This window comes from Buteo buteo, chromosome 4, assembly GCF_964188355.1.
Source record: "Buteo buteo chromosome 4, bButBut1.hap1.1, whole genome shotgun sequence".
In the NCBI taxonomy this organism is placed as follows: Eukaryota; Metazoa; Chordata; class Aves; order Accipitriformes; family Accipitridae; genus Buteo; species Buteo buteo.
Genome location: NC_134174.1, coordinates 26,486,373 through 26,511,077, shown reverse-complemented (window position 1 = coordinate 26,511,077; position 24,705 = coordinate 26,486,373). Strand labels below are relative to the sequence as shown.

Here is a 24,705-nt window from a genome sequence, read left to right as displayed (position 1 = left end):
CGGTCCCGACCCCCCCCTCCCCTCGTTTCCCCCCGCCGGTAGAGCCCGGTGCGCCCCAAAGGCGATACCGACGGCTCCCCCGGCAAAAGGGTGTCGCGACAGAGGCAGTTCTTGTCACGACAGGGGCTGTCGCAGGCACCGCGGGGATCCCACCGTCGCGGCGGGGCGGGGGGAGGCTCCGAGCCGCCGGTCTCGTTAAATGCTTCACCGCTCACCGAAGGGCTGCCGGGCTCTGTCGCGACAGCTGTGTCGCCGACAGAGCGGGCGGAGGCTCGTCCTCCCGCCGTCGGGGCAGCCGTGGTCCGGGGTGGGGGGGTGAAGGGGGGGTCGGGGGTCCTGCCGGGTCGGTGACCGCGACCCTCCCGCGATCCACCGCGGGCATCGTCCGGGGAACCGGGGGGGGGAACCGGGGGAGACCGGGGGGAGCCGGGCCGGGGGCTGCCCGCTGCCGAGAGGGACCGAGCGACGGGGCCGGAGCTGCGGACCGGTCCCGGGCACCGGGCACCGGGCGGGACCTCGGGGCTGCAGCCGGTGCGTGGCCCGGGGGGGCGGCGGGAGCTCTGGGTGCTGCCACCCCCCCTCCGGGTCCCGGTTCCCAGCTGCCCTCGGGCAGTCCCGGTCCCGGGTGGCTGAGAGCGGCTCCCACTCGTTCCCTGCAGCGCACACACGCACCTTGCAGTGTGCACACGCGTGTGTGCACGCCCGCCCACCCTGCAGTGCACACACGCACCTTGCAGTGTGCACACACGTGTGCGCACACGCACCTTGCAGTCCACGCACACACCTTGCAGCGTGCACACACACCCCTTGCAGCGCGCACACACACACTCACGCGCCTCGCACGCACACCCGCGTGCACACCCATTCCCTGCAGTGCGCACACGCACCTTGTCGTGCACCCACACGCGTGTGCACACCCGCTCCCCGCAACGCTCGCACACGCGCCTGCGCACCCACCCGCTGACGCCCTGCAAGAAGAGGGTGCCATCAGCGCCTCGTCGCACGGGGGTGAGCGGTGTGAGCAGCCTCCTGCCTGCAAACGGGGTGCGAGCTCGAGGTTTCCCAATCTGGCCCCAAATGAGCTTTTTTTTGATGGAAAGTATGGGAGGGAGCCCGATCCCTGCGGAGTCCCAGGGCCCAAGGACCCCGTCGGTGGCCGAAGTGACGCAGAGCTGAACCATGATCGAGTTTCATGTTATAACAAATAAATACCGGGCAATTTTATCATGTGGAATCCAACTTGAAACAAGAAAAAAAAAAAGGAAAAGTTATGGAAATGATGTTTTTTTCCCTCGGTAGGAAAACCAAACCTCATTTCCACCCCTGAAACCATGTTTACTGGTGTCCCAGGGTTGCTTGACCCAGATCCTCAGCTCGGTGGCAGGGACCCGAGCCGGGGGGAGTGGGTACAGGCAGCCCCGACTGCAGGCAGGAGCCAGCAGGCAGCGGGGCTGCTCTTAGAGATGCTGACCCGCCAGTAGCACCAAACCCTTTTAGGAGCAGGAAGGCTCACGGCCGAGGCACCAAATCCTTTTGGATGTGGCTCAGCTCTGCTCTAGTCCATCCAAACCTCCCCTCCCTGATGCTACTGTGGGAGATGTCCCCGTCCCACTCCCGGGATGCTGAGTTGAGTGGCAAATCCCATATTCCATCCCATTTATCGCCAGCCTGTTCCTGGCATTGCTGCTGACCTGCACGCTGTCCGTCTGCAGCCCCAGCTCACCCCCCACCCCTTCACACGCACGCCTAGAAAGAGAGAAGCTTCGTTAACCAGAGCAATAATTGCCCTTTATTAGGCTGAGCTCCCCACGGAGAACCCAGATTCCTGCGTATATTGCTTAGGACCATCAAAATGCATCCCCGCTCTTCCTCGGGACAGTGTGGTGGAGAGGAAGAGCGGGGAGCGGGCTCTCGGATAGTATAAATTAAGAAGAAAAAGGAACATTCATGGTGCCAGAGCATCAGCCGTTGCCTCCACACGTGGTTTTCCTCAGTTGGGCAGAGGCTTTTCGCAGATGTAGAAGCACTCATAGGTGCAGTAGACATCATTCCACTTCCCAGAGATCCAGACGTGGGCACAGTCTTCGTTGCCGCTGTTGTTGGGCTCACCCTCCTTCCAAAATCTGGGCAGAGAAGGATCAAACTGAGAGAGGGCAGCAGGGGCAGGTAGCTGAGCGGAGCAGCTTCCCTGGGGCTGGGAGAAGGGCAGGGACTAGCTAAATCTGTCCAATTTTAGGTGGTTTTAGACGCTAATTCTTGCCTCTGCTGCTGTGTTAGACCTTGTGTGAGCGCCCGTCCCAGGGCAGGGTGAAGAAAAACCGGTCTGCTGGCTGAAACAGGGGTGTGCGGGCAGGGAAGCTGCCTGCTGTTTTGGGGTGACGGGCACAAAACCGCAGGGCAGGCCAGCACTCACGTGAACGTGGTTTTATAGTCGGTCCCGTCGATCCATTCCCATTCCCCCTCCACATTCTCATCTGTGAGCCCGATCCAGAAACGTTCATTCCTTGTCCTGAACATGACAAAATTCTGCAGCGGGGAGAGGGATCAGGAGGGAAAAGCACCAGGAAACGGTTCCTCAAGCCGGCAAGCTCGGAGCAACCTCAGCTCCGCGTTTGCACCGTGGAGGAGCCGGAGAGGTACGACTCTGCGCTTGGCTATTGATTTACAAGGTGGAGGTGCAGGATAGGTGCCGGTGCTGCATCTAAGCATCCCATACATATAGAAGGGAAGCGCTGGATGCAGGCAGCGGGCAGGCAGAGCAGGTTCTGCCTGCTCTCTGCTGGTTGATGCAAAGGATAACAGCACCAGCTCTCCGCTGCCCAGCGAGGTTGGGGCGTGCAGGATGGCAGCAGGGAACCAGGGAGATACTGGGGGGGGGGGGGGTTCTGCAGAAAGCCGGGGCTATGGGCAGGATTTGGGCAAGCCTGGGCTTTCCTGCCTCGAGCTGAGGTCTTTACCTGCTTGGCGTAGCTGTCAATGATAGCCAACTGCGAGTGCATCTCTTCGCACTGAGACTTTGCCTTGTACCAGCTCATTCTGGTTAGGGAGAAGTAGTAACATTTTCCATTAAAGTATTCCCATTCCCTGGAGCCGGGTCCGCAGGGAAACACTGGTGAAAGAAGGATGGGGGGGGAAGTCAGGCAGTTGAGCCAGTCTTTGCCGGGCTCGTCCCAGCAAGGGGGTTTTCCCAGCAGCACTCCAGTGCCAAACTGGTACGGGCGCAACGGCACGGCCCCGAAGCTTGCTGGATATTGGATTGCCGCGAAGGTGGCAACTGGCACCCAAAAAGGCCTTTTTACAGGGGAAAAATTGTTCTTTCTAAAATATAAAAGCATTTGCTGCTGGCAGAGCAGCAAACCCAGAACGGGACGGATGCCCTGCACTGCCTTAGCGAAGCGATCCAGAGCAGGAACACTTTGGGGACAATTTAGGGAAACTTCAGAGGAGGATAAAAGCTAGTGGGTTTGGGCAGCAGCCAGGACTTACAGAGAAAATCCCTGTCAGAAAAATTCTGTTTCCGTTCCAGCTGCACCTCGTTGAGTTTAGAAGAAATGGCTGAAACTATTAGAGAGAGAGACGGAGAGATGTCGGGTTATCGGTTGTGTTGCTATCCAGGAGCCAACTGCCTGCAAGCACCTCACCCCTGCAAGGCTAAAGACATGTTTTAATTTTCCAGCAGCCTACAGGGCAAAGAAATCCCAGGAAATTTAAAATATGGGCTTATAGCTTGGATTAGCCAGAGATGGTGGCGTGGACATCAGCTGTCACTACGTGGGACAGTCCAGGAACACCTCTGGTCACTTTGTCCTGTGGAATTAGGAACTACAGACTCCTCTAAGCGCATATGTGTGCACTTAGACCTCACGTATCTCTCGGTCCTACCTGCCTAATTAATTAGTTCAAAGATGTCCCAGTACCTCTGGAGAGCGACACAGCAAACAGGGTGATGATCAGCAAAAAGAAGAGGCCCAGTAGCAAGTATACCGTGAAAAAAGATCTCAGCCTCAGCGGGAAGAAGTTTCTGTCTTTAAAACAAAACAAAAGAGATGTGAAAATATTCCCTTTGGATCATCGGGATTTTTTCATAGCTTTTCTGGTTCCATTTATAGAAGGGTTAACAAATAGCCTGGAATAGTTAACTATTTGCTACAGAAGCCAGAATTTTGGTGATAATTGCTGTTCTGACCCACCTGGGGGGCTGAAAGAACCCCAAAAGAGATGGCTGTCACGCAGTGCATTGTGTTAGCACTGGAGTGGCCTTGCTAAAGGTCAGGGCAGGTGATCTCAGGTACGACATAAGCAAAATAAAAAGAAATTACAAGCTTACACCATGTAGTTTGGGCTGCGAGATGTTTCTAGACCCTCCTGGCTGTCTAGTAACCCTTTTCCAAAGGGCAACTGTTCCCCAAGTGACATTCCGCAGTCTGGCAGGGGGGGTCTTTGCTGTCCCTAATTGGCATCGGGTGCCCTTTTTGGAGGGGTTCAACTTTAGAAACACCCTTGGGTTCCAAGATTCAACCTTGGAAGGTTTGCAAGGGTGCTGGGCCACTCGGTTTGGGGAGCTCGACTTAGGAAAGCTCCAGGAAAAGCCAAATTTTGCTCTGGTCCGGGACACTTCCAAGGCTGAAGCCTCTCAGGTGTTGTTGGTTGGGCACCACCACCTTCACACCACCAAGAGATCTTCATCTCAGGGACGGCCCACACCTGCAGCAATGTCCCTTTCCCTCATCTTCCTCCTGAACTGCAATCCCAGGGACAAGCTCGTCAGGGTGGGGGTCCCCATCCCAACCAATCAACCCTGTTAGAGCTGATGAGCCAAGCTGCCTAAGCAGAGGAGGAAGGAGGGCACGGAGCTTCCTCTCCTTCCAAACCCAAGCACGCTGGTGAAGAAAGACCATGCTATGAGATATGGTCTCGTTACCCTCTTTGCTCGCACCCAGCTCCTCGAGGTGGTGGGTTGAAGGGTTGGCGTAGCTGAATTTTACCTTTAAAAACGCGCAGATCATCGTGAAGATGTTCCTCGTCCATCCTGGTAAGCTGTGGCTGGGAGGGGAGGGGGGTTTTGAAGCTTAGGACCAAGGAAGCAGAAGCTTTTTCACCAGGCTTTCTGGAGTAGAGAACCTGCAATACTTCCAGGGATGTTCAGTCCCATGGTTGTAATTTAACCTTTCAGGCTGCGTCCTATTTGTTTGTCCTCTCAAAATAGCAGCTTGGATTGTGTCCACTTCCAATAATTCAGCTGTCTGGAGGTTTTTCCTCCAGCCAAGCTGGGTGCCCTTTTTATTTGTAACTCTCTCCATCCCTTTGGAGTTAAAAAAAGGGGAAATTCTCAAGTTTCTGAAGGCATTTCCTCCAAGTGTAAGTGAATGAACAGACCGCTTTAGAAACAAGCGGGTCTGGAAAATAGAAAATGGTCTTTGGTTTGGAAACTAAAGCTGAAGGCACAAGCAATGCCCCAACAGATGCCCTCGCCTGAGAAAATAAAACTGATCTGGGTCTGATAAAGCAGCTGGATGAGTGTGCCATAAAAATTTTTGTGTGATGGGAGCAGCTTACTCCTCGCAGCCCTGAGAGGACAAGGAGAGCCGTTTCATGCACTGGCTTCGCTGAGGATTTAGCTGGCTCTCTGTTAAGTCTTTTATTCTGTATGTTTAAAACAGTTGGGCGTTGTACGTAAAGACAGCTGTTAAGGTGGGGTTGGGGGAAGAACTGTTCAAGTTAAAGGTTGGCGAAAGATGAAATGGAGATAAACAGTAGAAACCCCCTGAATTTGGAAATTAGAAGCAGTAAGGGTCTAGAACACCCTCCAAGAGCTTCGGTACAAGTGCTAGGAAGCCGAGCTGCTCTTCTACTGGGGCAGAAACAGAACTGATGATTCAAAAAGACCCTTTCAGTCCTTTATTCCTATAATTTGCCTGTGGTCATCCGATATTTACAGCTCCCCTCCCGCTTCCAAACCTGAAAAGCCCACTTTGCGCCACATAAACTTGTAATTGCTGTTCTGTGCTATTCCACGTTTAGCAATTATGCGCTCTGCAGAGATGATGGAAAACTGGCAAGTTGGGACCATCAGATATTAAACTACGTTGTTCGGAGCGCTGTGCCGTCAGGCTTGCAAACATCCCACTGCAAACATTGAGAGAACATTTAGGTTCTCGCCGCATCGAGCTGCGCCTTGACTGACTGACGGATTTTTTTTACTGGTTTTAATTTTCCCTTTTGCTGTTTTACCTTCATGCTCCGAGCCCAGAGAGGGCTGGGACAGAGAGTGCTTGAAGTTTTAATAACGCTAATTACTCCAGCGTCAATCTCTGGGCCTGTGATAAACATGTAGCAGTAGTTATTAAGCCAGCAGCCTTGGGATGCTTTCCAAAGCAGAGCTGGGGCATTTAGCTGTTGTTTATTTGCCCCAAAGCTACACTGAGATTGTGTATAAAAACAAAAAGCAGGCCAGGGCACAAAGACTGGTTGTTAATGAGACACACAGCAACGAGGATTTCATCACGGGCAGCAGGGGGGGTCACTGCCATCCAGGTCTGTCTGAAAGCGAACTGCTTATTGCGTAAACTGAATGGAGGGCAGGTGTTGTGTGGGGTGAAGAGAGCTGTATCTCGAGGCAGAGCCCAGAAAAGGCTCCGCTGAGACACTAATCCTCCTACTGTGCTTCCTAGGGGAATTCTCTTGTCCTAAGGGAGGTAAAAAAACCCTCAACAAGCAACTGTGGGGAAACATCAGTTCACATTCCGGTCAGTCTGGCTCAGGGAGGACGTGAACAACGTAGGAGAATCTCTCGGGAAGGGGATCGGGAAGGGGATCGGGGTGTTAAAAGGATCCAGGACTTGGGTGTTGATTTGAGCTCTTTGTAATTCCACGTGTTTCCCTGCCCTAAGGGGAAAAAAAAAAGCTTTGCTAGGACTGAAGGGCTGACTAAATCGGGAGACAAATAGGTGGGTCTCTCTGAGGGACTCCTGTGCCAAGCTCTGGGTGGCCGCAGCCTGGCTAATGTCCTGACTCGATGACCCCTGCTTGTACCTTCGTCCCAGGACAGCAGCTCTTCAGCTGTTAATGCCCAAGGACACTGCTCAGTGTCAAAAGCTGCACGACTTCTTTATTTTAACAAAGACGTTAGTTCAGTTAAAACACTGTAGCATGAGAAAACATAATACAAAAGCATTTTTATTTAATAAATACAGTATTTGATTTAAAAACATCCTTAGGATAGCAATGTCACAATGCTCGGTGTCAGTTATCTGGTGTTATGACATTGCAGGGAGGAGGAAAATGCGGATAATAAAAGGGGATGAGGAAACGTGGCTGCTCCCAGCAAAACCCAGAGGTAATGGCAACCCCTGGCGATTCCCAAGAGCACGTGCCAGCCCGATCGCTGCGCAAATGGGACGTGTGGCTCTTGGGACCAGGCGTTCAGGAAGCCCCGCAACCAAAACCTTTCTGAAGAGTAACTCGAACTGAATTTGAAGAAAAGTAGAAGCAAGGCGATATCCTGGGCTGAAAACGCTCGCTATCTGGGCAGATGGCCTGAGCTCTTCCAAGAAAGCTCCAGCAGCTCTGGCACACGTCACTGAGTTATTTCTTCCCCAGCAGAGTTTGGAGTGTACGTGCAGGGTGGTTAAGCAATCCGGAGTTAGATATTAACTGGAAGTCCGGGGTTTGGGCTGCCAGCTTGTTTTTCAGTGGCAGGAGGGCACCTCACTTTGCTCCTTGAATTCTGTGCTCGTTAAGCTGCTGCCTGATGTTTAGCGGTGGGGGAAGAGGAGCAGACAGAGGTTAAACTTGTAACCTCAGCCAGTCTTTGGTCAGCTCATCAGTCGGGTTCCCAAAAGCTGGGCGCTCCCCGGCTTTCCTATGCTCCTGATTCACGGAAAAGGGGGGGGATCCTACCAAAACCAAATTCCCAACAAACCATTTTACACAACACACTTTAGGTTTTTGCCCCAGTGTAAATTCTGTCCCAAAAATACATCCAGCAGCAACCAGGCAAACAGTGACAAATGGCAAAAGCCCCGCTGCTTCAGGCTGTGCATCAAGGAGTAAGTGAGAAGCTACAGTGGGGCAAACTCGCCTGAATTTTATCAATTACTTTGTCTTCAAAGCGAGCCCCACCTAATTTGAGGTTCCTCAGCTGGGGCAGTGCTTGGCACAAAGCAATAACAGCACCCGGGGAAATCTTATCGCAAACGTCAAGGCAGAGCGTCTCCAGGCGCTGCAGGCTTGCTAAACAAGCCAGACCCGCGTTCGTCAGGGAGTAAGTGTCGCTGATCTCCAGAAACTGGAGATGTTTCATGTGGCGCCCGATGAAGCCCACGGCGGAGTCGCCGATGACGCAGTGACGCAGCACGAGGCGTTCCAGCTCCTCCAGGTGCGGAGCCGCTCTCTGAATCCCCATATCTGTTACGCGGTAGGTGCCACAAAGGCTCAGAGTCTTCAGGCTGCTCTGGGAGGCGACATTCAACAGATGACGATCAGAAAAGGCAGGGACATTGCGGATAACGAGATGCTGCAGCTGGGGCAGGGCCCTCGCGGCAGAGCTGCAGAACCAGGCAGCAGGGATTTCGCAGTGACTCAGCTCCAGCGCCATAAGGGAAGGGGGGACGTTCTCGTAGGGGATGGGACGGAGGTCCGTCTCTGTCAGGCACAGCCGGTGGAGCTGGGGACACCGCTTCCCAAGGGCGGCCAGCAGTGCCGGGGAGAGGATCCGCCTCTTGCTGCCAGAGTGGAGCGCGCCCCGTACCCGCAGAGTCCGCAGGCTGTCACGGAGATGCTGCTGGACCAGGTGCCACAGGGTCTGGGAGCTGATCTGGGGGCAAGAACAAAAAAGGCCTGTTCCCACAGGGTGGGGGCACCCCTGCCTGCAGCAAGGTGATTCCACCCATAATCTCAGCCCCCTGCTCACAGTGGGGTGATTCATCCCCCCTTATTTCAGCCCCCTACCTGCAGTGGGGCAATATCTGCTCCCCCCCTGCCCATAGTGGGGTGATTCCACACCCCCCCCCCAATTTCAGCCCCCTGCCCACAGTGGGGCAATTCCTCCCCCCTTATTTCAGCCCCCTGCCTGCAGTGGGGCAATTCCTGCTTCCCCCCAGCTCCTGCCTGTAGTGGGGTGATTCCCCTGCACCAATCTCAGCCCCCTGCCCACAGTGGGGTGATTCCTCCTCCCCCCCAATCTCACCCCCCTGCCTGCAGTGGGATGACCCCTTCCCCCCCATTTCAGTCCCCTGCCCGCAGTGGGGCGATTCCTAAGCCCCCCCCAGCCCCCTGCCCGCAGTGGGGCGATTTCTAAGCCCCCCCCCCCCCGCCCGCAGTGGGGTGATTCCCCCCCCCCCCGCCGCCGCCCGGTGCGGGAAGGCGGCCAGGCGGTCCGTACCCGGTGCGGACTCAAATCCACATGTCTCCAGACCGTCCGGTCCAGCGCCAGCCTCTGCCACCGCCGGCAGACCCTGAGGAGAGGCGGAAAACGATCGGAACCGGGAACCGGGCGGGTGCCGGTACCGCCCCGGTTGAGGAGGGTGTTGGGGGGGGGTCCCCACCTGGCCGCCCGCAGCCTCTCCCGTAACGGCAGCAACGCCAGAACCTGCAGTAACACTGAATCGGGCAACACCGGCAATTCCGGATTAGCCGCCGCCGCCGCCATCTTGACCGTTCCCGACACTTAAGGCGGGAGTTGTGGACGTCACTTCCGCTTCCGGCTTTAAGCTTCCGGATCCGGCGCGGTAAGGACTGTGGCGGAGTGACGCAGAGCTCGGTGGGTACCGGGGGGGGGCTCGGGGGGCTCCGGTGGGGTTAGAACCTCCCTGTTTAACCCTTTTCTTTACCGACAACTCCTTCCCGGTGCTTCTTTCCCCTTCCCGCTCCTTCTTTCCCCTTCCCGCTCCCTCTCCGCTCCTCCCCGTTAACCCCCGGTCTGTTTTGTGCGTCCCCCCCGTTAACCCCCTCTCATTCCTCAGGCAGCCATGATCGAAGTCGTCTGCAACGACCGTCTGGGCAAGAAAGTACGAGTAAAATGCAAGTATCCCCGGGAACCGGGATGAAAGGGGGGGGTGGTTGGGGACGGGGTGGGGCTCTTCCCGGTTTCCCTCTGCTTTTTCCTTAACGGTTCCGCCAGCACCGAGGATTCCATCCGCGACCTGAAGAAGCTGATCGCGGCACAGACCGGGACTCGCTGGGACAAAATTGTGCTCAAGAAATGGTGAGCAGAACCGGAGGGGGGGGTAGAAGAAGGCCCTGAACCGGGATGGCTGGGGGGGCGGGACCGATGGCCCCGGAGGGACCGTCGGTCGTCCCCCCCCCGATCCCGGGCCCGTGGAGACGGTACCGGCCGCCTGATATCTGTGTTTTCCGTCCCCGCAGGTACACCATCTTTAAGGATCACGTCACGCTGGGCGACTGTATCCTTCTCCGGGCAGGTGTTTTATTTGTGGGGGGTGGAAAACTTGAGGCTGGATGCTCCCCCTCTCCTTTTTTTCTTCCTTAACTCCATCCTCCAGATGAGATCCACGATGGCATGAACCTGGAGCTCTACTACCAGTAACGGCTCCCATTCCTTCCCGCTTCCTCCCGGTGTTTTCCGTGGGATTCCCCCCCCTCGCCCCCCATCTCTGCCCCGGTATGGCTGAGCTGGAGCCCTGTTTTGAGACTTTAAACGTGCTGTAGCTGCCCTGGAGTGTTTAAGTGGTTTATAATAAATGTGTTTCTCCGAGTTTTTGGTTGTTGTGTGGCTATGGCGGGGGGGGGCGGCGGGGACCGGCACCGAACCGTGGGTTGCTCTACGGCTTCCTGCTGCTCTTGTCCGCCCGCGGCCACCGTCCGGCTCCCGTGTCACGTGGCCGGGAGCGCTTCCGCCTTCAATGCGGCCTCCCGCCCGCAGACGATGGAAGCTAGAAGGGCGGGTTTTGGGGTTTTTTTCCACCAATGGCAGTGCGGAGAGATTGGGCGCCGCCTTCCTTCGGACCAATGGGAACAGGCAAAAAAAAAGGGGTGGGTTCGCCCCGCCTCTCCCCGCGCCAATGAGGCCGGGCCGGGTGCAGGAGGCGTAGCCGAGGGAAGATGGCGGAGGAGGAGAAGCTGCCTGCGGGCTGGGAGAAGCGCATGAGCCGCAGCTCCGGTACGGGTCAGCAAGTACCGGGAGCGACAAGGGGGCTGGGTGGTGCCTGCTCCCGGGACGAGCCGGTGGGCTTCTCGGGGCGTCGAGGGCCCGGCTTTTAGGCCCAGGCTGGGGGACGGCCCGGTGGGCCCGAGCTGGGCCTCGGTGGGGTCTGAAGGGGGCCGTCCGCGGTGCCCGGGGGCTTGGGGGAGGTTGGATGTGGAGAATTGGGCTTGGGGTGGGCCTGAGAGCCAGGGTGGGAGTCTGTGGGGTGCCTGGCTCCGGGGCTGCCGTGCCCGAGGAGCGTTGTGCCCCCCCCCCTTTTTTTTTTTTTTTTGGGGGGGGGGGGGGTGAAGCGGTCTCTGGGACCGTGGTCTGCCAGGGGAGGGATGCCTGGGTCGTGCGGATATATTGGGGAGAGGGGTTTCTCTCCGTCTGGGGTAACCGGTGGAGAGAAGCGGGGCAGGGTGGCAGAGCCGAGGGAATTTTCTTTATAAAAGGCCAGGTTACAGCGCGGCAGGACGCTTTGTCCTTGGTGGGGCTGCGGTGGGTCGGGGAGGGGAAGTTGTGGGTCAGGACGATGCTTTCCACAGGGTTTCATCCTTCGAGGTGCGAGCTTTCCGCGCTTAGCGGATCAAAAGCAGTTCCTAGGAGGTTGTGTTCTTCAGCTCGGCTGCTTGTTTGAGGTGGAGGCAATGAGGCTGAGAGAAAAGAGGGGCCCGTGTGAGCTTTTCCTTGCCAGAACTACTGTGGTTGAAGCATCCTGGAGGGAAGGAGCTTCGTGGCTGTCTGGAGTTAGCAGGTCTAGGCTGTTGGTTGGGATTGCAACCAGGAAGTTGGGCCCTTTGCTACCAGGTCGTAGCTCCCCGCCGTGCAGCTCTGCTGTTGCAATCCCTCACCTTGGTTTGCTTGGCTTTTTTTCTTGAGTCTAGTCTGCTGTTAGCTTCAGTGGAGAGCTTTGGGAGGAATGGTTCGCTACAAGAAAACAGAAATCATCTCAATCGATGGTGTGAGTTATCGCAGGTAAACGCACGCGTGGCTCTGAGCGCTGGAAGGCCTTTAGCAGCAGAATTACCTGACTAATGCTGAATGTGTCGAGAGATGACTTCACAGGAGCTTTGTTTTCTGCTACCTGGGGAAACCATGGATATCTTGTGCAGGAAGGTCTTATTTTCTGGTAGAAAAAAAGGTGATTTTCAGCAGGAAAAGTCTGTGCAATGCAAAGATGCGGTCTCTGCTGATGGTAACTCACCACGTTTGCTGTGGGGTGTGCTTAACGGAGAGACTTTACGCTGCTTCACCCTTGTAAACAGGGCTAGAGTGAAACACAGTCTTATCCCCAGGCCAGAAACCTGGCACTGTCCGCCTTCCCGGCAGTGGCAGGGTGTTGCCTGGGGGTGTTTGTGGTTCTGACTGTGTCAGTGGGTGTTTTGTCACTGATCTGTGGGAGCGTCGTGAATTGGAAAGGCAGCTGGAGCCTGCTTCTGCGTGGGGCTGTTGCTTTGACTAAAGGCGCTTCCCAACGGAAATGCTTGCGTAGGAAATGATGTGGAGTTGTAAAGTCTTGTTTCCTACCTCGTGGGGCTGAGCTGATCATGTGGATGTGGCTGAGCACTCACAGAAATCCAGTCTTCTGTGTCTACGGCGTCAAGAAGCTGATTCCTGGGGTCAGAAACTGATTCCTGGGGTCAAGAAGCTGATTCTTGGGGTCTGCCAGGAGCTTTTTTTAACCCCAGCCCCCTCTCTCTGTCCACAGGCCGTGTGTATTACTTCAACCACATCACAAATGCCAGCCAGTGGGAGCGGCCCAGCGGCAGCGGGAAGAACGGCCAAGGGGAGCCTAGCAAAGTGCGATGTTCACATCTCTTGGTGAAACACAACCAGTCCAGAAGACCCTCGTCGTGGAGGCAGGAAAAGATCACGCGGACCAAAGATGAGGCACTGGAGCTTATAAATGGCAAGTAAATGCAGGAGGGAGAGAGAGAGAATATGATACTATTGAAGGGGAAAAGTCATTTTAAGGCTAGAATTGGACCCCGAGATGAGTGGTTCAGTGTGTCGTGAACTTGCTAAAGCAAAGTTTTTTAAGCCAAGTGTTTTGAACATGGACTTTTCGTGTGGCCCAGCCACTCAGAGAAACAGTTTTGCTGTACGATTAAATGATGTAAAGATAGGTCCCAGCCCATGTGTCTTCCCCTTTGTGGTTTTTTTTTTGTAATGTTATTTCAGAGGTTTGTTTGTATTTTCTTTGTAAATGTGTATTATTATATTAAAAATAAAATTATTTAAAGCTAAAACAAATGTTCTTTAAACATTTCTTTTTATTTAATGTCACTTGACTCCTTGCCCTGATAGCAACTTAGAGTAAGTTCTCATTAACCTCTGCTTGAAATCAAGTTGCTTGTAGGAGGCAATCGACCTTACATGAGGCTGTATGGATGACCTAATCTGCTTGGGTTTTTCCCCAAAATGTTCTGGCTTGTGATCAGGTCTAGAAGTGAGGGCGCTGGGTGTCTTCCGCAATAGGTGGTGTTGATCTTTGCAGCCTAGATTTTTCCTTGCAGCATTGGCAGTGGAATTGAATTGATGTCATGTTTCTTCAGCATCGAGGTTTTTGATCTTATGGAAGCAAGTTCAAAGTCCAGCTGTTACTACTGGCTTTTACTTCTCAGGATAAAGAATTTGAGGGCTTGGGGTGAGCTTTTACTGACTTTTGCTTCTCAGGATAAAGAATTTGAGGGCTTGGGGTGAGGTTTAAATCAGTCCCACTGATTAATTGATGAAACCGAGACCGTGCTCTTTAGTGGGCAGCTTTGTCTTTTCTGGCAGTGAGGGTGCAAAGGCTAGCTGACGCACTGTGAGCTGTGAGCGCACAGATATGTACCGCAGTACTGGGCCTGTGTTATCTTTTTATGGCTTCAGCAATGAGGGAGGGAAGATAGGGAGGGTGTTTTGACTATTGCCTCGGTCCTAACCAGCAATAAATCTAAGGCCTTTCTTGTTTGGAAGGCCGGGAGGGGAGATTTTTTTGCTAAATAACTTGAAGCACCAAGGCGGTGACCAGCAGGTGGTATCTGCTCACCACCTTTTGGAAGGGGAGGTTAAATTAACTGGCACAGATGGGAATTTTTTTAGGGAATTGTCTCCTTCAGGTTAGGGTGGCTGAGAAAGCGTGACTGGAGGTGATAAAGCAGGATGCATGCCGAGTGTGGAGATTTGTGCCAAGGGAGTTGAGACTGTTGCAAAGATAGATTGAAATATTTCAGCCAAGCTGCAAATTCTCTCTCTGTCTCTCTTCTCTTCTTTTTCTTTTTTTTTTTTTCTTTTTAAAAAGAATAAAACTATTCTAGAGCCATCTCTTGGAGTGACATTCATCAAAAGGCCAGTGCAGAGCTTTCTGCAGATCAGAGGTTAAATGACGCATGATGCTGGCGTGTTTTAAGCAGGCATTGATGAACTTGGATCTTTGTAAGGGGGAATCACTTACATTTTAGAAGGGAAAGTTGTCTTGTTATCTCTAAAGAGGTATTTCAGGAGCTTGTAACCAGGTAGACTTTTTGATACATAGATGTTCTGTAAACTGATTATCTTTAGAAGCCGGAATAACGTTATTTGGACTCAACAATTGTCATCATTCATTGTTTGGGTGCTTTTCTTTGAGATACTGCAGTTCTTTGCTACCTGGTAAGGTGACGGAAAGAAACAGCTTAAACTTTCCGTGGCTCAAAAGAATGAGATTAAGCTTGACAGCTTCAGAGTCTTCTTGCTGTCAGATAACTCCTTTGTTTCATAATCTCTCTGTGGTGTCTGAAGAGGAAAGAGTCTTGATTAAAACTTGACTTCATGTAAATACCCTGCGTGTGTTCTTGGTAAAGGCTATTAGGGAATTAATTCCTGTCATGAAAATACCATTGTCAAAAAAAAACCCAACCCAACCACCTTTCCGTCCACATTTGTCCCCAATAAACACTATTCCTGGGAAGGTCATAGGGAACATCAGCTTAGGATTAATTATTTTGTGGTGGCTTCTTGAAAATGACTGTAAGTTGAGTTTCTAGAACAGCTGAAACTTACTGGGAGGATGCACAGCTTAGCTCCGCTATGGCTCCTGACAGCCAGGCATCAATGAACTTCTCTGAACAGATGTACTGTACCTGCTGAATGTAATTATAGCGTAGAATTGTCTAAGTAGGTCTCTAGGGAGGAATTTGTTTGACAGGCACAGTACCACACATTTTCATGTTTTGTTTGGAGATCGGTTATGTCTGAGAGATCTCCCTCCAAACGTAGCTCTGGTGTTAATGCTTTATGCAATAAAAATCCGAGAAAGAAATTTGATTTGGGAGTTCTTTGTTCCCACAGGAGAGGGGACGATACTAAAGATAAATGTTTTTGGTAGGTGAACTTGACTGATGTCAAATATTCCATTTGATGGCTTTTCTCTGATAATAAGGGAGGAGAGTGGAGAGAGCTGGAGGGGTGCGTCGTCTGTGGATGATTTTTAATCCATTAAGAAAGTTGCAGTGGAGGATTAAATGTAGGTTAGCTCTCCAGTTGTGTTACAGCAGGAGTTGGAGGACTTGGCTCACCTGGTGCTTTTCTGATAGGTGATAACATCACAGGGAATGTGGGACGAGAAAGAAATTTCAAATTTGAGCCTGACCCTGGTATTAAAGGTAGCAAAACCTCTTAGTCCCCTCTGCAAGCTTTACCAAGTGCTGTTTAAGGAGCAGTTAGGGTTCTGGCTGAATTTGCTGTGAAGGTTATTCCAGACCATCTCTGCTCTGATGTGTAGAAACCCAGTTTCCAGCTAAATACTGCTTATGATCAGTTTCTGTCCGGTGTTTCTTACATTAGTGTTGCTTAATTACTTAATTAAATTTAATTTCTTCCTGATGTTGACCTCTCAGTGGATTTAGAGAGCCCTGCTCTTTACCAGCCTGTTTTCACACACTGAGCCAACCAGGCTTTTAGTTTCTGGTAATGTAGGTCATCCCTTCTGCTGCTTCTACTCTTAGCCCTCCTTTGCACTTCAGTTTTGATTAATCTTTCTTGAGCGTGGGTTCATCGTGGTATGCAATATTCTAGATTAGCTCTTGGCTGTGCCTTCTACTGTGGCATTTACTACTGCCCTTCTCCCTGCTGAGGATACCATGACTTCAGTGCTGTGTTCCTCACTTTTAAAGTCATATTGCCTGTTTTGCAGTTGCTTGTAATTCTGCATTTACGGCCTCCTCTTTCTGACCAAGCTCTCTGCGTATAGCAGATGATTTTTTGTTGTCGCATTTGTAAATACGTGAGTTTGCTTGGTGGTGTTGGATCTTGCTTGGTCATTCAGGTCACGTTGAATATTCTGATCCTCCTTTCTGCTGACAGTGCTTACCCACCCTCCAGCTTGTTATTTGCATGTTTTGTTAGCTTACCCCTGTTCCTTGTTGCAGAATCAGCTAGGATTCATCCCAAAGTTCAGACCCTGAAAGCTTCTCTTCCCCAATAACTCCCCATTTCAGCACAATCCATTGCCATTCTTCATCCTGCTCTTTTGGCACTAATCTCCCATTATTCAATTTCACTTATGTCTGGAGATTTTTAGGGGTAGTTTATTAAAACCTGGACAGTACCTAATCTGCATAATTTGTTCTAAATGGCTGAGATCATTTGGGGAAAAGGCTCATTAATCCCACTTCACAGAGCCAAAGTTTAGACACCAGGTGCAGGTGTCTTGTTCTGGTAGAGGTGGTTTGAAATGGCTGCCTTAGCTTTAAAAAAGCCTTAGGCTTTATCCAGGACAACCCTCATCTAGTTGACAGGCAGATTTTGCTCTCAGGCTGGTCACTGGCATAAAATTAGGAGGTTTTAATAAGTAAATTCTGTTTCGGCATGTAGTTGACTGGTTTGCTCTGCATGCTTATGAAACTCTTTAGCACTAGCAACCTGGTGATGTGACCAGGGCAGACAGCTTAAGGATCAGAGTGTTTACATTTATATCCTAATTTGGATGCTTTATTCCTTTAACATCACCATATATCTTAAAGCTGTAATTCCTGATATTTCTGGTTGTGGTGTGTGATGGATACTTGCTGGGGATTGGCAGCTGTATGCAGTCAGATACGTATTTATGGTGGTGCAAACATGGATTTTTAGGATAAACTCTGTTTTGTCAGCAAGTAGACTGTTTATGCTCAAGCAGCGTAGTTTAACAGGATGAATGAGTATCAGTTTCTTTCCTAAAATGTATGAATGCTGTGAACTGTCTTCCACCCAGATAAATAATCCTTTTTCTCTTTTTAATGCAGGATAAGTAGCTGCTGTCTTAAGTTTTGTAGAGTTTCAGACTTTTATGTTAGACTTTCTCTACCTGTACGTGTGCACTCTAAGCAGCAGGTAGGATAAATGTGTATAATCTCACTTAAGTAACAAGTGCTGGTGTTTTCTGTTAAAGCAGTTTATGCCCTTTAGGAATAAAAGATAACTTTCTATGGCTTTTGAATTATAATCAGGACACCTGTTGAAAAAAAAAAAATCCAGAACAAGAGGTAATCAATCTCCTATTCCCTTTTTTTGGTAGCCTTTCCTCCTGGCCTGTCCAGCTGGAAAAGCAAACCTAGCTCTCCTGAACACCTTGCTGAATTCCAAAGATTTAGACTGGTGGCAGTTGATTTAAAGAGATGACTGATTTGGGGAGGAAAAATGGGCTGTAGGGTAGAAGACTAATCTGAAGACTTAAAATCCCTTCATTTTGGTCTTGCTGGCATTAAACTGCAATAAAAGTATTCATTCAAAAATTGATAACCTGCTTTTTCAGTTGCTGCTGGATGTGTCATCTCCTAAGAGGCCATTCTCCATTCTCTCATTAAGGAATATTTTCTTACCTGCCCCCAGCCCTCACAGATATTTCCTCAGGTGTATGGAAGTATATAGGATTAAAGCGAGCTTGAAAATAGTTATTTCCTCATCCTTTTGCATCATAAACCACCCTCTTACTTTTGTGAGAGCATCCCTCCAAATAATAAAGCCTAGCTCTTGAATTACGTGTATGACTCTTTTTCAGGTAGGGATCTCGCACTGCTTGCGGCTGGAATAAACTATTTTCAGCCCAATTTATTTTTTTTTTAGAGGTTTATCTAGCGAAGTGCAGAATCCTTATACATGCAGGCTACAGGGCTTAAATGGGAGTGACCTGAAATAGGAAGTTTAGTTATCGAAACCTGGAGACTTAATAGCTTTGAGGGGAAACAACATTTCTTTTCTCTTGTTTTTTTCTGTTAAAAGAAAATCAGTTGCTGCTTGGTATTTCTTTTTGAAGGCGGAAGACTGCTTAGTTCTAAAATGGAAGACAGTCAGGCTTTGCCGATTCTTTCAAAAGGTGATGGGAGGTTTCTGGAAAGAGGGATTTAAAAATTAAACAAATCTCTAGCGAGAAATAAGTTTAGCTGGATTTCACCTGGTATGGAGAGTTGCTTTGGGTTGGAAGCCGCAGCACCGGTTTGGGGCTGTTCCTCTGTGCTCTGGGGCACACGTAGTTGAGTTCCTCTGGGAGATGCTCCGTTGCTTGAAATACACGGATGAATGACTTTTGCAGTGTAATTTAGTCTTAATTTATCACTTGTGGTCCAAAGTGCAGAAAGCAAGCCCCTCTGGCAGGAGCAGGCTGCTTTGGGGAGGTGGAGGGTTAACTGGCAGCCAGACCTACAGCAGATATAGCTGCTGGTCGCAGGCTTCGAGTCCAGCTTACATGGCTGTCCTCGTCCAAAAACATTTCTTGCAACTGGTACTAAATTGCATTTTGGTAGGGGGGTGGCTGCAGGTCAGACCGGTGATGGCTTGGGGTTTTAATTAGTGGTTACGCTCCTTTTAATGAAAGAGCTGAAGCTGGTTGAATTGCATGAAGCTGCGTAGGATTTTCTTTTCATCTTAAGAAGCCATGAAAAGCTGCCTCACGCGGTGTTAAGGGATGTGTCAGTGGCACTTGTGCTTTGCTCATCTCCGAGAGCAGTCAGTGTCTGTAATTAGGGGCTCCACAGTCGTGTTATCAAGCTGTTGACTGGAAAATATGATCTATCTCCTAGGTTTTCTTGTTATGAGCTAGCAGGGGGGGGTTCTGCTGGGCCAGAAAGATTCAGAACAGTGAGGCAGAGCTCTCGGGTAAGGCTACGAATATTTCTTAACTGACCTTTTAAAAAGCTGTCTTGACAAATAATTCACTCCTCAGGGATTCTTCGTGCTTGGTCTTCTACCGAGGTGAGCTCTGCTGAAATCAAAAGCTCATCTATTTTCAAGCCCAATAATAAATTCCCATGCTTCAGGGGTAGCAGGAGGTGGAATCAACTTTTTTATTTAATAGAAGCTTAAATAGAAATGGACCATGGTGCAAAGATGGAAACGTGCTTGGAAAAAAAAACCCCTGAGACGAGTGCTTTTGGGGTGCTACGAAAGTTTAGTTCTGCCTCTGTCTTCATTCAGGAGGTTTGAAAGCCTCAATTGGTGCATGTGGTGTGTGTATGTGGCTGTTTGTGCCCTTCTTGCTGAGGGATGTAAACCTTAAGGTCAGGTTTGGGTTTGGGGTTTTTTTCCCATTTTTCCTTCCCCTGACTGAATTATTCCCTGTACTTACAGGCTACATCCAGAAGATAAAATCAGGAGAAGAGGATTTTGAATCTCTCGCTTCCCAGTTTAGCGACTGCAGCTCGGCAAAAGCGGGAGGCGATCTGGGTGCGTTTGGAAGAGGTAAGCTGAGCTCAGCCTGGCAACGTGAATGCCAGATCAAGATGACAGGGTTGATGCTGATCTTCTTGGCAGGGGGTTGGGTTTAATAATGCACCCTGCTGCTGGGGGAATGAACATGAAAATGGATTTATATGCTAGGCGGCCTGCTGTGCAGGAAATGTAGTTTGATGCCTAGAAGTTAAACCAATTAGGAATGCAACCGTAATATTATGCTAGGCAGAGAGGAGATGATGTACAAATGCCCTTCATGAAATTGGCTTTTCCCTCTGGAAAAGGATTTTCCAGCTACACTGAATGGAAATCCAGTTGCACAGCGTAATAAGCCATGAATGAGGAAGAAGTGGATAAGTCTTGTTAACGGCACACCAGATAAATGATTTGGCATTCTAATCTTCAATGAGAAAGCTATTAACAAATTGTGGAAATAAGAACAATTCACAGCCCACTGAAATAATGTTGCTGGTGAGAGATTTTTGTTACAGGATTATTGATCAGTGCAGTGAGGGAGCGACAACAAAAAGCTCGTGGATGCTTCCTCATTAATGAGATTTGCTGGTGTGGGAGGAAGAATCTTTGAGATGGGAAAGCGTAACATTGAAACCTCTTTTGCTTTATCTTACGAGTGCTTTTTGCAGTAATTTCCACTAGGAGGAAAATATAAAGCAATGATGTCATGAGTACAGCTACAACATTCAAAGAACAAACCAAAATCTTTTTATAGCGAGGGTGTCCATGCATATTTTATTTGAAGAAGGTCAAGAAAGGTTCTTGCCAGGGAGAGAGAATGCTATATTTACTGTTATAATCCGTGCTCCAAAGTCATAGGAACTTGCAGCAATCCCCGAGGAAGATCTGTAGTAAGAGCTGCCCATGTCTGAAATGGCGAGCAGCAGTCCGGCGTGTCATTTTAATGGAAGTGTTTTTCCTAAGCTCACGCTCGGGTTTCGTGGACTGAAGCATTCAGAAGCTCGTCTCGGGCTTGTGCCCTGCAGCAAGTATACAGATTTTGCAGGAGGTTTTGCGTAGCTGCCTCGCCATGCCAGGCTGTTACCCCACTTAGGATGTCCTGGGAATATTTAAAACGCTAGTGGGCTCGCTGCTGCTGCAGACGCAACCATGGAAGGGGCCCCTGAATCACTCTTTCAGCCCCTGCTAGCTGAAGGCCACCCGGCTTTGGCAGGTGAAACTGTATTCAGGAATGTAGTTTGGTGGTTTGGTTTTTTTCCCTGCCACTAAAATACTGGGTTTAATCACTGTTCCTTTCTAGGGTGCAGTGTTGCTACAGTTCAGCAACAGTTGCTTCCTCAAACAGATCCTTTGAGACAGGACTGAACAGTGATACTTTATAGATTCATATATAATGAAACATTAATCCTAGGGTGCTGTGTCTGCTCGTCTGGGTTCAGTGGGAACCCAGCTCATTGTGCTCTTTGGAGATGTATGGAAAGAGATTTTTTTTCTTTCTGGCTGCACTAAAATATAAAGAAATGTTGCAAAAGCCAGTTTCCACTAGATGGCATTGGAACCATGCATGGTGGCCAAACCCCTGAGCTGTCACTCCACCCCCCTCTCTGCCTCTTTTTTCTTTTTTTTTTCTTTTTTTCTTTTTTTTTCTTTTTTTTCTTTTTTTTTTTCTTTTCTTTTTTCTTTTTTACTGGGCTGAAAATGTAATTTGCTAGAACTTGGAGCACTGGTTACTTCAGAGGTGAAGTTATTAAAACATTTCAATTTGTATTCCTGAAACCCTTCAAATAAGTCATGTTTCTGCTCAAGGAAGACCACTGTGGTGTAGCAAGGAGGCTGTTACCTCATCTGAAGTAAAGATTTCAGGTCCTAGTGGAAAATAACCAAAAAATTCAGGTGACAAGGCAGGTTTGCCTGACAGTGAATGACACTGGCTTTGTAACTGGAGCTTGTGAGCCAGGCAAGCTGCTTGCCTCTCCTAGCAATTAATCTAAATGTGGAAAGGAGAGAAGCGAAACTGTGGAAAGCCATATGCATCAGGTCACTTCAGTAATAAAACACGTTTTTTGGAAGGGGAAAATACCAAGCTGAAGCTATTACTAATCCTGAAAGGGAGGAATTGAGCATCTTGTGTAGCATCTAACTGCCTTGCTAGAGAAAGGGGGGTATGGATAGATGGAGGTCCTGAAATGAAACATAAATTCTGAAGATGCTGCTGGGCTAGAAGCGATGCATCTGCAATGTGTGGTCTTTCAAGGGGTTGGGAAGGTTTAGTTTGCAAAGAGATTAGTATATCGCTGCAATGTGTGCTGATGATCCAGCTGTCAGGCTGCCTAGAAGCTTTCTGCAGACCTCTGCTAATGTGCTGCGGAGTCCAAAGCTACAGCACTGCCTTGAAGCTTGGAGACAAGGGTCATAAACTTACAGGAGATTTATGTTGCATTTTTGGCAAGATGCTGGTCGGTACATCTCCTCAGGCATATCGAGGCGAGCTTTGCAAGCGTGGTCAGTGCAAAGAGCAGAGAGTAAGGGTTTCCTCTGTGCCTGGGGGACTGTCACCTCCTGGTCTTCCCTCGCAGGCATATTGTCCTTCCACTGAAGCTTTTGCTGAGAGTCCCCCGGTGAGACTTTGACCTGTTGGTAACAGTAAAACCTCATTATTTCAGCTGGGGTGGGCAGTTTCTCTGCTCTGACTTCTGTCATGGGAAACCGGGCAAAAATACTGTCCCCCTTGAACCCCCCTGTAGCAGGCTGGTGTCTCTCCTCTTGGCTTGAATTACTCTGGCTGAGCCCTTGTGCTGCTTTTTCCTTTTCCGCCCTTGCAGAGCTGCATGGTTGCACTCATGAATCCCTGTGTGGGGTCCTTCCTCTGGGCACCTCTGCCTTTCCTGAGCCTGGATTACTAAACCTCCTGAAACTCAGCAACTTGGAGACCAGAGCCTTAAGAGCAGTTCTTATCTAGGTCATGACATTATCCACGTGTGCCTTGTAAATTATTTAGTGCAGCTTGTAATACACACCACATGCATTCCCCCTGTGTACCTGGAGGGCACATGAAACTGGAAGACGAACATCCACTTGTGCCAGTGAGTCTGCAGAACAGATTTCGTCTGCCTTTTGGGTCCGCAGCTCTCTGAGTATCTTTCCTTGCTGCAGTCATGTCTGTAGGATCTGAACAAACCCCCTGTTTAAAAAAGAAAATGTCTGTGTACGTGCATGTGTGAATGAGTTGTTTTGAATCATCTTCTGGGAGCAGATGAAAACAAACACCCCCTGCAAGTTATTAATTGGTGACTTTGTTGTTTGCCTGGAAGCTGCCTTCATTTGAGGCTTGCTTGCTCAGAAAGATCTTCCATTCGTTGCTGAGCTTAATTGAACTTTCTGGTGTCTGCTCTCTGCAGGTCAGATGCAGAAACCTTTTGAAGATGCCTCATTTGCGCTGAGAGCTGGCGAGATGAGCGGACCAGTTTTCACAGAATCAGGGATCCACATCATCCTACGCACAGAGTGAAGTGCCTTGGTGACATGTAGAAAGGAAAGGGCGAAGGGAAGAAAGGAAAAAAAACAAAACCTACTCCAACCCTGCACTCTCCCAGATGAACTTCATATCCAGTTTAAAAAAAAAAAAAAGCTCATTTCATATCTCAATATCTTCTGTGGCACCTGACACAATGTTTTTCACCTGCAGAGATGCATGGTTAGCCAAGGGTGAGAACACAATCAAAATAAGACAGTAGCATCTTTCATAAGCAGAGAGAATGTTAAAAACAACATTTCTGGCATGCCACAGCTGCTTGAGTTATATTGACATGTCTCCTAAGCTGAGGAACTGTCAATGCTAAAGGTCGCACTTCAGTGCTTCCCACGTCCACCCTGTTAGAGACACAGAGTATTTAATGCAGCGCAGCACTGATGATGGCGAAGCTGACTTGTGAACTCTGGTGCTATGACGGAATGAACTCCCCAACCCTCTGCATGTTCGTTTAAACACATTTTAACCTGAATGAACGGAATTTGCTCTGCAGTCCAGTCCATTGGTTTGTAGAACTGATTTACTAAAGCCATTCATAAATTGACCGTAAGATACCAAACGATGAGCCGGCTTAGCATGGGGCACCCCTCCCTCGGTGTCCGTCCGTAGCTTCCCTTAATGCAGCTGTCTCGGCGAGGATCGTCCCTCTGTCCCGTCACGCAGTGGCACCAGGAGCTCTCTCTGCTCCTGCCATTGCTTTGACTCTAAAACTTGAAGATGCCTTTTGGTTCTGATTACAAACGAGAGAGGCTAACGGCCAGTAGTTCCCACTGCAGGAAGATCAGTAGCCAGCCTGAGCTGTGTAGCGGTACGTAGGATGCTGTGTGCTTCCCATTCCAGCCTGGAGTCACTCCATTATTTAGACACGACAGTGCCATTCTGTAGGGCGGACTGTATTGTGGATTTTCAGTTTTAGCTAGAAGGCTGTTTTTTTTTCTCAAGCTCCTCTCGATCCACTTGTGGTTTAAACACTGTAAGTCATTGTTTTCCAGTTACACTGCATTGCTTATGTTTAGCGAAATAAAAACGAAAAAAAAAAAATAAATCCCAGCTTTGGTCCAATGCAAACCAGCTGTATAGTTCCAGTTCTCTTAAGCAGAAAATAAAGCCCTCTCCAATTAAACATTTCAAGAGCTCTGGTATTGATTATTTCTCCTCCTTTGCCTGTAGAGATCTTGTTGCTTCTATTAGAACAAACAAAAACCTCTGCAGTATGTGCTGAGTTGGCTCTTGCTGTTGGTTTTTTTTTTAAATCCTGAAATGGAAACGTGGCTTGCGTGGTATTAAGAAAAACTTCTCCAAATTTGTCTTAAGCTATAAGCTAATATTCTTTATTTTCTTCTGGCGCTGGGTTCTCCTGCTTTGCATTGAGTCGCAATTTCTT

The 24,705-nt window shown here is 49.8% G+C and overlaps 4 protein-coding genes across 8 annotated transcripts; 2 read left to right on the top strand and 2 right to left on the bottom strand.

The window, feature by feature from the left end:
• Positions 1-1,842: 1,842 nt before the first annotated feature.
• LOC142030577 (hepatic lectin-like) lies at positions 1,843-5,128 on the bottom strand. Of its 2 annotated transcripts, XM_075026828.1 has the most exons (6): positions 4,986-5,128; positions 3,918-4,025; positions 3,487-3,561; positions 2,958-3,109; positions 2,414-2,526; positions 1,844-2,123 (listed from the first exon to the last, which is right to left on the bottom strand). In XM_075026828.1, the coding sequence occupies exons 1-6, from the start codon at positions 5,026-5,028 to the stop codon at positions 1,991-1,993; spliced, it is 624 nt and encodes a 207-aa protein (XP_074882929.1). In that variant the 5' UTR covers positions 5,029-5,128; the 3' UTR covers positions 1,844-1,990. The 2 variants fall into 2 exon arrangements, with proteins under 2 accessions (XP_074882930.1, XP_074882929.1); XM_075026829.1 differs by lacking the exon at positions 3,487-3,561 and having other exon boundaries at positions 1,843-2,123.
• A 1,903-nt stretch (positions 5,129-7,031) lies between these two features.
• FBXL12 (F-box and leucine rich repeat protein 12) lies at positions 7,032-9,666 on the bottom strand. Of its 2 annotated transcripts, XM_075025189.1 has the most exons (3): positions 9,546-9,666; positions 9,383-9,455; positions 7,032-8,815 (listed from the first exon to the last, which is right to left on the bottom strand). In XM_075025189.1, the coding sequence occupies exons 1-3, from the start codon at positions 9,647-9,649 to the stop codon at positions 8,042-8,044; spliced, it is 951 nt and encodes a 316-aa protein (XP_074881290.1). In that variant the 5' UTR covers positions 9,650-9,666; the 3' UTR covers positions 7,032-8,041. The 2 variants fall into 2 exon arrangements, with proteins under 2 accessions (XP_074881290.1, XP_074881289.1); XM_075025188.1 differs by having other exon boundaries at positions 9,383-9,666.
• Positions 9,667-9,687: 21 nt separating this feature from the next.
• On the top strand, positions 9,688-10,714 carry UBL5 (ubiquitin like 5). 2 transcript variants are annotated; one of them, XM_075025186.1, is made up of 5 exons: positions 9,688-9,760; positions 9,963-10,024; positions 10,121-10,204; positions 10,366-10,403; positions 10,503-10,714. In XM_075025186.1, the coding sequence occupies exons 2-5, from the start codon at positions 9,969-9,971 to the stop codon at positions 10,544-10,546; spliced, it is 222 nt and encodes a 73-aa protein (XP_074881287.1). In that variant the 5' UTR covers positions 9,688-9,760; positions 9,963-9,968; the 3' UTR covers positions 10,547-10,714. The 2 variants fall into 2 exon arrangements, with proteins under 2 accessions (XP_074881287.1, XP_074881288.1); XM_075025187.1 differs by having other exon boundaries at positions 9,705-9,760; positions 9,967-10,024.
• A 312-nt stretch (positions 10,715-11,026) lies between these two features.
• Positions 11,027-24,454, top strand: PIN1 (peptidylprolyl cis/trans isomerase, NIMA-interacting 1). 2 transcript variants are annotated; one of them, XM_075025185.1, is made up of 4 exons: positions 11,027-11,119; positions 12,855-13,055; positions 19,715-19,825; positions 23,191-24,454. In XM_075025185.1, exons 1-4 carry the CDS (start codon positions 11,062-11,064, stop codon positions 23,298-23,300), a joined length of 480 nt encoding a protein of 159 aa, XP_074881286.1. In that variant the 5' UTR covers positions 11,027-11,061; the 3' UTR covers positions 23,301-24,454. The 2 variants fall into 2 exon arrangements, with proteins under 2 accessions (XP_074881286.1, XP_074881285.1); XM_075025184.1 differs by having other exon boundaries at positions 11,028-11,125.
• Positions 24,455-24,705: the final 251 nt, after the last annotated feature.